At 46.1% G+C, this 12,512-nt stretch overlaps 1 protein-coding gene across 2 annotated transcripts in view; it reads right to left on the reverse strand.

Annotated features, from left to right (window-relative positions):
* ILA (putative protein kinase regulator ILITHYIA) overlaps nt 1-12,009 on the reverse strand; it is a 93,580-nt gene extending 81,571 nt beyond the window's left edge. For both annotated transcript variants that reach the window (XR_015265611.1, XM_086796548.1), the window contains exon 1: nt 11,756-12,009. Coding sequence is in view for 1 of the 2 variants with exons in the window: in XM_086796548.1 (XP_086652674.1) it covers nt 11,756-11,861 (106 nt within the window). In the remaining variant the exon portion in view is untranslated. The remainder of the gene's footprint in view (nt 1-11,755) is intronic.
* Nucleotides 12,010-12,512: the final 503 nt, after the last annotated feature.

Consider the following 12,512-nt stretch of genomic DNA (forward strand, 5'->3'; position numbering starts at 1 on the left):
CCTCACTCCCCGCATTTTTTCCCCTATTTTTCCCATTTTTCTGTGGCTTGGGAGGCAGCCCTGTAGTGGCAGGTGGACCCTGAGCCTGGCCGACTGCATCTGTGAGATAGCCGACTGCACCTCATGAGTCGTGGGACTCTCCTGCTTCTGCTGGCCGACTCATCTTGATGCTGGCCGACTGTGTTTATCCAGTCGTGAGGCTTCTTGTGTCCAGTCGGCTGCCTACAGCAAGCCGACTGCACATGTGGGGGCATATAAATAGGCCCCCACCACCATACCACTCATTGGTACCAATACCGGGATTTTCTTGTGTATATCAGAGCAGAGTTACACGCCTACTTCTCTCTCTCTCTTGTGCTGTTTTTCTGCATGCGTTTTTTGCTCTCTCTCTCTTGTGCTGTTTTTCTGCATGCGTTTTTTGCTCGTGTTCCCAGATCTGGTCATCATCTCCGTTGCGTATTCTGACAGTAACTCCCTTTATGCAAATCACTGAGGATGAAAGAAAAAGGAAGTTTCGTTCTGGACTGCAACCAGCATATCGTTCGGGCATTGAATTACACCCGAAACATACTTTACAACAGCTCACAGCTTTTGCTCTTGTTACGAAGCAATTGGTGCTCAAGATTCAACAGGATCAAGGAGGTTCAAAGGGGAAAGACAAGGCTGTCCCAAATCTGCAAAGGGGTGGACAGCCACCTAAAAAGAACTTCCGGGAGACCTACAAGGGTGGTAAAGCTGAAAATAACACATCTGAAGATCAAGGCCCAAGGAAGAACAAATTCGGCTTAACCCTGGAACAAAGAGAGCAATATGCCAAGGATGGAAAATGCTTTTCTTGTGGTAGCAAAGACCACATGTTTCGACAATGCCCAGATCGCAAACCTAAGCACGAGGACAAGCAGACCAAGGCTAATATACATGCAGTTCCTGATGTGCAAGGGAATACAAGTCATGATGCAAAAGAGCGAATGGTATGCAAGGCTTGGGGCATAGTCACAGGGGATGGAGGGGACGGAGGCTTGGAACGCCGGGACGCCGAAACGGGACGGCGCAGGGACGGGGACGGCAGGGGACGGACGGACGTCCCCCTGGAGGCGTCCCTCACAAGGGACGGTGAAGGGGACGGCAGTAGGAACGGGGACGGCCCTGGGGGGGGACCGCAGGGAGCCATTCTGTGGTTTCTTTTGCCCGTTTCTAGCCGTTTGCGGGCCGTTTCTAGCCGTTTGGGGAGGCCTTGAGTCTTTGAGGCTTGGGCCTTGAGGCTTGGGCCTTGGGCATTGGGCCTTGGCCCTTGCCTCTCTCTCTTGCCTTGAGGTTTGGCCTTTAGGCTTGAGCCTTGGGGGCTTGGGCCTTGGCCCTTGAGGCTTGGCCCTTGCCTCTCTCTCTCTCACTTGCCCTTGCCTCTCTCTTGCCTATCTAATATCTATATAAGAACAAGGCTACAAGGCTACAAGCATGGAGTTTAGGCTTTAGCGTAAACGGCCCTTCGGGCCGGGGGGGAGTCATCTCCCCCCCGGACCCCCTGCAGAGAGGGGCTCACGCCCCCCTCCGCACCTTCCCCCAAGTAGGCTGGTGTGAAACTGCGCGCCGCAACGGACCCAAAATTTACAGCCCATATGCAGTAGGTGTATAATAACTCACCGCATATGCATGTAGCCTGGTTGGCAGTGTGCCAACCTTCTCCAGAATCGTCTCATGCTATCTGGCCACAATCGGCCACCATCCGGTGTTAATATGACTCAAAAGCTTACCATTTTATGTAAATTTGTGCTCATTTTGATGTACTTCCAAAGTAGAGTAAGTGTAGAGTAGAAAAACTTTTAAAAAAAGTATTTTTTGAGTGCCGTTCCCTCCCCCGTCCCCGTTCCCTACTTATGGCCGTCCCCCGTCCCGTCCCCGTCCCCCGTTACCGTCCCCCGTTCCTTGTGACTATGGCTTGGGGGCAAATCAAGGATCAGCCCGCCTTATTCATGTTTGATGACTGTGCAACCGATAACTTCATCTCTATGCAAACGGCAGCTGCATTGGGTATTGAGGTTGAGAACATGGGACCTCAGATTGAAGCCGAAGCTGCATTTATTGGTAAAGAGGTGCAGGTTACCCCATTGATAGGGAAGTTGGGCATTCATATCCAAAAGAGTCTTTCTGCGTACTTGTTTTTTGTGCCTGATAGCCTTGTGCCAAATCATCAAAATGTGGATGCTATGTCTAATGATAGGCTGAATTTTCTTTATGCATTCAATGACTGTTTTGCTGATACTTTGCCAGGAGAATTACCTCCCCAAAGGCCCGAAGATCACCGCATAGATCTTGTGCCAGGTAGTTGTCCACCCAACAAAACCGAAACCGGGAAAATTTCCCTTGCGCGGAAAACGGGGACGATTCCACCTTTTTGATTTTCTTAACGAATTTTCTAATGGGGTCAAGAGACTAAACTATCCTTCACCTAAATAAACCAGATAGAAAGAAAATTATTAGAGACTTAACTTGAAGAAATCAACGCTTTTTTCCTAATTGAAATCAGGCACAGCCGTTGATTTATTCATTTGAGAAGTCTTCAGATTTTTATTTAACTACTCGTGTTCTAAGCGTATTTCTATTTTTCAATTTCATTTTATTAAAACTCCACCGATTCCAGCCCCATCCGACCCATGGGTTAGCCACCACCCAACCACTGGAATCGGTAGAACCAGACAATTACTCACCCATCCATAATTGAATGCCTTTCTTAACTTTTGCTTTCGAATACAGATACGCACACACTCCTCTTTAAAACTTAAATTATAAAACAATCCATTCACAAACAATTATTGGTTATAGATGTCATAACTCAAAATTTCCATTCACAAACAATTATTGGTTATAGATGTCATAACTCAAAATTTCCATCCAATCCTTATTTCTTTTAAAAAAAAACAGTATCACTCTGGACTCTCCATTGAGACTAGTTGGTAAGCAACGAGATCCAGTTAACAGATTACAATAATCATTGGTCCATCATACAATCTTCCATGACATACGCATGGGTGTCCTAGGCACCGCGAGCCCGCGCATCGCCTGGTCAGAACCCTCCAGGATCCTCCTTAGGTGTCGCATACCGAGTGAGTGCTGCACAACAAGAAGAGATCATGAAGCAGGTAAACGAGCTTTTAGAGAAAGGTTTGGTTCAGCCCAGTTCCTCACCTTACTGCTCTCCTGTGCTTCTTGTTCAAAAGAAGGGCGGATCATTCCGCATGTGTGTGGACTATAGAGCTTTGAACAAGCTTACCATCAAGAACAGATTCCCAATTCTACGAATTGATGATATTTTGGATAAGCTTGATAGTTCGGCTTGTTTCAGCCGACTTGATTTGAAAAGTGATTATCACCAAATAAGAGTGGTTCCACAAGATGTCCATAAAACTGCATTCAGGACAGCCTTCGGATTATATGAATTTTTGGTAATGCCTTTTGGTCTCACTAATGCTCCTGCTACGTTTAATCGTATGATGGATAGGATATTCCGACCTCATCGCAAATTTCCAGGAGTATTCTTTGATGATATCTTGGTTTTCTCCAAAAATGAGTAGGAACACAGAACTCATTTGGTCACAGTGTTCGAAGAGTTGCGGAAGCATAAACTTTTCATTAATGCCAAGAAAAGTGAGTTTTTCCTTTCAGAGATTCATTATCTGGGTCATATTGTATCCAAGGATGGAGTCACAATGGATCCTGCAAAGATAGAGACCATTCGGAATTGGCCCGAATTGCAAAACGTACATCAAGTACGTAGTTTTCTAGGATTATGTTCGTATTATAGGCGTTTCATAAGGCATTTTGCTATGATTGCCACTCCTCTACATGATCTCACAAAGAAGAAAATCACTTTCAAATGGACTTCAAAAGAACAGGATGCTTTCTTGCAACTCAAGCATGCTATCATATGTGGCCCAGTTTTGATTGTTCCTGACTTGCACAAGTCATTCGTAGTTGAATGTGATGCTTGTGGTGATTGCATAGGAGCTGTTCTAAATCAAGAAGGGCATGCAGTTGCATACGAAAGCCGTCGTTTGCATGATGGTGAGCTTCATATGGATATCTATGAGAAAGAGCTCTTGGCTGTAATTCATGCCTTAAAGATATGGAAACATTATCTTCTTGGGGCTGAATTTGTAGTCAAGACAGATCATCAAAGCTTGAGATATTTTCTATCTCAAACAAAGCTTTCAGAGAAGCAGATGAGAATGGCAAACTTTCTTTCCATGTTTCATTTTCAGATTGTGCATACTCCAGGAAAGAAAAATGTGGTGGCCGATGCACTATCCAGGAGGCCTTATGTAGCTGCAGTCCCAGTGGCCTCTCATGGAGACTTATCTGCTATGCAAGAATTGTATCATTTGGATGCTGATTTTTGCCATATATGGACTGATTTGATGGCTGGTCATTCACATGCCTCTTATGTTATCAACGAGGGTTATCTTATGAAGGATAATTGCCTATGTGTGGTGAAGGATTTGCGTCCAAAGGTTATGGACGAATGTCACGCTCCACCTTATGCTAGTCATAGAGGTATCATGCCAACTACACGCATGATTCAGAGATATTTCTTTTGGCCAACCATGCGTAAAGACATTGAGGCTTATGTACGTGCATGTATTACTTGCCAAAAGGTGAAATTTGATAGGCAAAAACCTCCAAGTTTGCTTCAGCCATTGCCTATTCCCTCGCAACCTTGGGAAAGTATTACTATGGATTTTATTATGGACTTGCCTAGATACCAGCATGGGAATGATGCTATTTGGACCATTGTGGACAGGTTTAGCAAGCAAGCTCATTTCTTGCCCGTCAAGAAAACCATTAAAGCTGATCATATGGTAAAGCTTTTTCTTGCTAATATTTTCAAGCATCATGGGATGCCTAAATCCATTGTTGGGGATAGAGATCCCAGAACTACAAGCCTCTTTTGGAGAGCTTTATTTGATAATATGGGTACTAACCTTGAGTTACGGATGGCCAAAGTGAAGCTGCTAATTCAGCCGTGTTGGATTTATTAAAGTGTTATGTGGCAGATCAAAAGACTGCATGGGAGAAGTATCTTCCACTTGTTGAGTTTGCCTACAACAATACGATCCATGCCTCCACGGGAAAGGCTCCGTTTGAGATTATCTATGGCAGAGTGGTATTGCCACCCATCCTTCCAACAAAGGATGAGATTTTTGCAGCTGATGAATATGTTCGTGACTTGGATGTATCCTTCGGTCAGGTACGGACAGCCATTGCAAGATCTCAGGATAAACATAAAATGGCTGCTGGCAAGCATCGAAGGGACATGAAAGTCAAAGAAGGTGATTGGGTTTTGCTGAAATTTGAGAAGGCTAGGCTTCGGAAGAGGCCAGGACAAGAAGGATCATATCCTAAGCTTTCTCCTCGCTATTATGGACCCTTCAAGGTGATTCAGAAGATCAATAAAGTGTCCTACAGGCTTGCTTTACCTAGTCACTCGAAGATTCACAATGCATTTCATGTGAGTCTATTTCGGAAATATATGGGGCTAGATCCTGACCAGCCTGTCACAGAAGATCCGCCAAAGATTGAAGAGCTTGAGGAGATCCTCCAGCCAGAACAGATTGTTTTTCACAAGGAGCGAAAGCTACCTGCCGAAAAGCTTTCCAGGAGATACCTTGTGAAGTTTAAGAATTATTTGCCTATTGATGCAAAGTGGGTAAATGAGGATTATTTTGTTGATTACCCACAGTTGTTGCAGGCATATCTTGAGGCTTTTCAGTTGAGGACAACTCTTTAGAAGCCCAGGGGAATGTCACCAATTGGCCGACCATTTGGTCCATCTCCAGTTTTTGCGTCTCGTTCACTTGAGGCCAGGCCGGTGTCTCATGTGAAGAGGCCAGTATTTTGTTGACATGGACGGGAGCCAGACTGGTGCCACCCGTGTGTTAGCAGGATGGTGTCGTATGGACGGGAGCCAGACTGGTGCCACCCGTGTATGACCTGGACTGTGTTCGACCCATGGGATTGTCACGCCATGGAAGAGCCAGTTTTCATGCCGTGTTTTGCCTATGGGACTGTCACTCCATAGGGAGGCTCGTGCCTGGAACTGTGTCTTACCTATGGAACTGTCACACTCCATAGGAAGACCAGGTTTTTATGTTTTACGTCGTGCCATTTTTGTGCCGACAGATATTTTGTACTTGTTCCATGAACGGGAGATATGTCCATGATACTATTTGCACATGCACACATGTTTTGCATGTTTGAAACTGTTTTCGCATGACATGTATTTTTGTGTTTGCCTGCTTGACGTGTTACTGAGCGGGGACGCTGCCAGTGAGTCGTGAAGTCTGCTCTGTCTTCTGACGAGTTTTGGTGCATGTGAACAGGTGGTAAGTATATTGCACATGTTATTTTAATATTTCATATTCTAACCTTTTGATTTATAAGGTTGTATGTTCACATACACTTAAAAGTGTGCACTCCCTTTGGGCAACCACTTAGGGGCCAAGGTGGGGAGCCCCACTTAAGTGTGTGTGGGGGTGGGTGCATGGTCACCTACCCACACCCCCAAAGAACTGGCCACCCACATGCAAGCGTGGGGAGCCAGCCCAACCAATTTGTTAAACTCCACTCTAATTTTTATAAAAAGCCACCACCTCCATCGTGGATATGGAGGCGTTCATCTCTTCGCTCGTTACAGGCTGCGCCAACTACTTTCCCTCAGCTCACGGTGGCGGCCACTGTTCTGCATGCTGACAGCTGCCTGTGCGATTCATTCCTAGCAGCTATGTGACCATCTTCTTAGGGCTGTTTCTCTGCTCTACTAGCAACCATACAGGCTGCGCCTGACTACTGCAGGCAGCCCCTCTACCTTCAGCCGCCAGACAGCTGTGGCTGTGCGCCTCCATACAGGCAGCCCAACAGGCTGCGCTGCCTGCCACATCAGGTGGCTGTGTGCCAGTTTTCCAGCCAGCAGAGCTCTGCCCTCAGGCGACTGTGTGTGTGCTCCATCAGGCCATCTTCTCTTCAGGCTGCAGCCAGGTGTCTGTGTACAGCAGCCAGGCGCCTACTCTTCATCAGGTGGCTACACCACAAAGTTCAAACTGACGGCTGTACTTGCTACTGGCGGCTGACTGCCTCTTCCATACAAGCTGTGTTGCCTCTTCATACAGCCAACTGTGTGCTTCACCTCCAGCAGGTTATACTCTGTCTCCCTCCTCCACAAGAAGGTGGCTGTGTTCTACACAGCAGGTGGCTAATCTCCTTGGTAGGTGATCGTGCCTCCTTTCCATAGGCGGCGTCTTCCTTCTTCAAGAGGTTACATCTGGTGTCTCTCTCAAGTAGCTACCAATACCTCCGGTATTGGTCCTCCATCTGCCATCCACAAGTAAGTGAATTTTCCGATTTAAGTAAAGTATTTTTGTTATAAATCTGATAAGGGACTCTCTCCACGGCAACACCCGTTCGGTGCCGGGTAGTCCAAGCTATTGGAGAACCTCAGTCCAAAGGTGCTAAGATCGGGAGAGCCAGGCGTTACTACGGGAGCGCCTGTTTGTGCATGGTCCTGGAACACCAGTTGGGCGCTCTCCGCGGAGTCCAGTGAAAGCACGGGACCGTAGAGACTGGACCACTCAGTGGTCGTTCTGCTTCGAACATCTACATCGAGTTTCGACTTCGAGCCTATTTGTTCGGTACTGTATTCATATGTACACGGACATCATCTGGTTCTTGGAACCCATGGAGCATTGTATTTGTTAAATACTTCCAATAAATATATCATATATTGAGGGGGGGGTCGGCCCGTTCCGGCCCCAGTGCTGGTGTCCATCTTTCCATTTCATTTCATTTCAATTTCAAGTTGTATTAAGTTGTCCATTTCAAATTGTGGTATAAAGTTGTGCTATTACGCGTGTGGGTGTCCAATGGAGTCCTCCCACTTGACGGGATCGGTTTCAATCAGCATCTGAAGATGTCCATGGCATTGACCATGCACATGACAACAAGGTTGAAGCAACCCTGCCTGTTTCGTATGAGGAACCTTTCCCTTGCCATTGGACTATATAAGGGCACCACCCCTATGATCCATACGCATGCCCAATCCAAACATGCTTCACCTGTCCATATGGTTCACAAGGGCAACGACCCTTCCATGAAACCATACATGCTCGCCAAGGTGTAATATGCGGAAGCTTCGGAGAAGGATCGGTAACTTCAATACTCAGAATTCAGTACTCTTTTCGCAACGGAAATTAACGCACAAACTGAAAGGAGATGTGTAGAAAATAGAGTGAAGAGAGAGAGATGGAGAGGACACAGTATTGGGTCCCAATTACCCTCTGTAGGGCCCCCACCACGGATGGTGTATTTGCTTTATTAGAATGATGCGAAATCTGAAAAAAAATACAGCAATCTTAGACCTTTTCTTGGCTGAGAAATCTCTGCCCTTGACCTTCAGTTCTCCACCCCTTTGCTTAGCAATTCCCTTGGCTTGTCTAGCCCTTGATTTGCTTGAGCTCTTGGTGAATAATGAGATGAACAATTGGGATTGTGGCCTTCACTATTTATACTACCCCATCATGAGCAGTCGGTCAACATTAAAGCAATCGGCCAGCATCAAGTGTCCCACGACTGGTGAAAATTCAGCAATGAATGCTGAAAATATTCACATAAAATGCTGCTTTTTTTCCTTAAAAGCCTGGACATGATGCGCCTGCTTCTGATAGGCTGGACACAGCTTTTGTCCACAATCCCAGGGCTGGGCTGCCCCATACATGCCCTACAGCCGTATAAAGGCTGTAAACTCCTGGAAATTGCCTTATCTTTGCCCTAGGGCTGTCTTACAGCCCCTCCATGGCTGGTGGGTTCAGCCTGGGCCTTCCTGGCCCTCATGGGGGTGGTTCTACACCATTCCCATGCCCACACTAAGATCGGGGGTAGCCCTATGGGCTCGCCCCTTGTCCTAACCACTATCTACTCAGTGATCTGGCATCCGATACCACACCAGATACATAGAACCACTGACATCATTCTAGAGGGAGACTCACAGCGCGGACTAGCACTGTTTCATGTGCAGGACAGTGCACACCTGACCTCGGTAGTCCAACTCGGAGGTAGCTTTAACTGCATAGATACCTCATTAATCTTTTTCCGGATGGAAAAAGGTCCGAAGCTCCTGAAAGACAACTTTGGGCATTGCTTGCCCACCTGCTTCAATCTTTGCTTCATTATCCGAAGATAAATCCAATCTCCTTCCGAAAACTTCATATCCCTTCGGTCTTTATTGGCCTGTCGAGTGTAGGCCTCTTGCGCTTTAGCCAATCTGTCTTTTACTGACTCTAAGATCTCTTGGTAAGACTCCATCACTCTGTTCACCTCCGGTACTGAAGACGAAGTCCTGGTTAACAACGACTGGAAAGGTCTTCCAAACGCTGCCTCGTATGGAGTCCTGCCAATAGCTGAAGAAAAAGAGTCATTCAAAACAGCTTGAACTAAAGGCAAATACGATTCCCACTTACCTTGCTGATCGTGGACATAACACTTCAGCACATCAAAGGCCAACTGGTTGTAGATCTCTGTCTAGCCATCTGTCTGTGGGTGGAATGCACTGGAAAAATTCATCTTAGTACCAAAATTATCAAACAATGCCCTCCAAAAATGACTGGTAAACTTAGCATCTCGATCTGACACTATGGTCCTAGGAATCCCGCCAATCGGGTACCAATGCCGAATGAACAACTAGGCAACATCCTTGGTGGTCACATTGGCCTTGCACGGAATAAGCATAACAAATTTGCTAAACCTATCAACAATAGTTAAGCACTGCGTATTACGCTTACTCGGACTGGGAGGCAAATTCGTGACAAAGTCCATCGAAATGTCTTGGAAAGGACCCTCAGGAATTGGCAAGGGCTGTAGCAACCCTATCTTCTTTCCACGAGGAGCTTTCACCTTTTGACAAATGTCACAGCATTGTACATATGTAAACACATCACGCCTCATCTTTGGCCAATAGTATTGCCGTTCTAATTTCTCCAGAGTCGAATTCATGTCCCTATGACCACCTGTAATGGCGTCGTGGGCATCATGGAGAAGAGCTGCCCTGAATGACTTCATGACACATAGTCGGCCTTCGTAGAAAAGCCAACCATCGCGTATCAGAAAATGGCATGGTCCTGTGGCATCCAATGCATGTTCCCACTGAGTACCGAATTCCTCGGAATCCGCGTATGTGTGCTTCATGTCCTCTAGTCCTGTACCAACAAGGTCAAGTCTAGTGGTCTGAATCGTAGACACTTGTCCCTTCCTGCTCAAAGCATCGGCCACTGGATTGGCCTTTCCTGGAAGGTACTCAATCACACCACCGAACTGCTGGAATATCTGACTTGTGAAACCACTGAATACCCAAAATTATGTTTGCTCCTACAAGAGGGGCAACCATAAAGTCACGCACAAACTCTATGCCCTGAATCACTAACTTAGCACCTAGAGCTTCATACTTGACGCTCGTTGTCATGCCTGTGCTAAAACCCTCAACCTGTTTGTCCACCAAAGTCAGCTCGAAACGGGCACGCCTAGCGGCCTGTTCCGTGACCACATCCTCCGTGCTGCCGCTGTCAAACAAGACAACGACTCTCTGGCCACCTATGTAGCCAAAGCAATTTGTTGCGCTCATACTCCTGGTCATGGGCGCCCTTCTGCTTATCTTCAAGCTCCCGGCTAATAATTGCTCCAACTGAAGCACCGGGCCTTGAGCTCTACGACAAGGTAGATGCAACAAAACAAGTGGGGTAGGGTTGGCTGTAACAATGAATTTAGAGTTGACCTCGTGTCTTGCTACCAGAAAAAGCTCCATTGGACCAATGCACCCTCCACTAGCCAATGGCCAACAGGACCACATTCCGTTAGGAGAACATGAGAGTCATCACTCCCCCACAAAATACGTTGTCCCACCATATGAGATTAGCTCTAGACTCATCACTCCCGCACGATAGGGTGTTGTTAAATGAACAGAGCTGGAAACATCAATTTCGTTAAGCCACATCCGTGAGACAATTTCTGGCAAAGTGCCGGAAGCACGTAATCTTCATCGACTTGTGAGTTTTGTCCTGCATTTAAAATCCATACATGCATTCACTCGAGAAGTGTTTTCATCCCATGTATGTCGGTGATGTCCCATGATGCCAACAAAGTTACAAGCATTCCCAACCAAGAAAGTTCAAAGAGGAATTGTCATTACCATAAGGCTGCCAAGCAGACTCCCTTGATTCGCCATGAAACAAGATGTCAACCCCATTGGCCATGATATAGTCAATGACACATTTGCCATGATATCATGAATGGCAAATTTTCCATTTTGTCATCAATGATACATTTGTCACAATGTCACCCGTAATCGGCAACCACATCCTGCTCTGCTTGGCATCTTTGGGTCTATACACCTGGAGTGTACTCTATGGATTGGAGAAAGCTGATCTCTTCAAAAACCCAGAGTATGCGATTCATTTATGATGTACTTGATGAGAACAGTGTTTAGTTTGATAACCCAATCCTATCTTTTAGGATGGCATTTGTAAGGTAGCTAGAATCTCACTTAGGAGGGTTTTCTAAAACCCTAAGTTAACAAGATGTGACAGAACTTTAGTAAATAAATTATCTTCAGTTAGACTCTGCTGCTTTAGAGAACAAATGTTAAGCTTAAGATGCTTTAGGGTTACTTACAGTATCAATTTTTGCTGTTTGATCAGAAGAAAAGAAGAAGAGTTCTTACCTGGATTGTCGAGAAGGGAAGCCACGCTAGCCCTAAAAATGGCCACGCGCAGCTTGGTGGAGGGGGTGCTCACTTTCTGAGCTGCAGACTGCAGCGTCTGCGCCATGGCGATCTGTGTTGAGCTTCTCTCTTATGAAGAGAAAAACCCTAGAATGTCTGCGAGATCCAAGCGCTGCCAGCTTTGTTGTTGCTCTTGTTGGGTTTTACAAGCCTGTATGTATCTACAACACTTCTCATTCCCCTAATGCTTTATTTATGTGGGTTTTGGTTCGGTATAAAAGAGAAATAAAGAAATAAAATTCCTCCTTTTAGGGACTTGCTGTTTGTTGGGGTTTTTACACTCCTCCTTTTACACAGCAAGGGAGTCTCCAAAGACTTTTGCGCATGATTGGCAATCTTCTGGTGGAAAGCTTGTACAACCCACATGGCAAGTGCATTCGGCCACACCACCACCAACATGATGTCCACCATGAGGTAAGGACAATAGGCTAGTGGTAGAGCTAGTAACTCTACCAGTCGAGACACGAGTTCCAAATCGAGCTCACCCCTTCCCTCCAATTCACTAGGGGTGGGTTAAAAAAAGGTGTGTGGGTAAATCAACGCAATTTTAAAACAAAAACACAGGGTCCACTAAGCGTTTGGGTGGCAAAAGTGTTTTTGGCTAAGAGGGACGCAAGTTGAAAAAAAAATCTCATTCTTAGGACTTGAACCCTGATTAGTGGAGTGGGAGTTTTCTAGCCAGTTCCTATTTGTGAAG

Source organism: Cibotium barometz, chromosome 64, assembly GCF_041138505.1.
Source record: "Cibotium barometz isolate CiBa-2024 chromosome 64, ASM4113850v1, whole genome shotgun sequence".
Classification (NCBI taxonomy): Eukaryota; Viridiplantae; Streptophyta; class Polypodiopsida; order Cyatheales; family Cibotiaceae; genus Cibotium; species Cibotium barometz.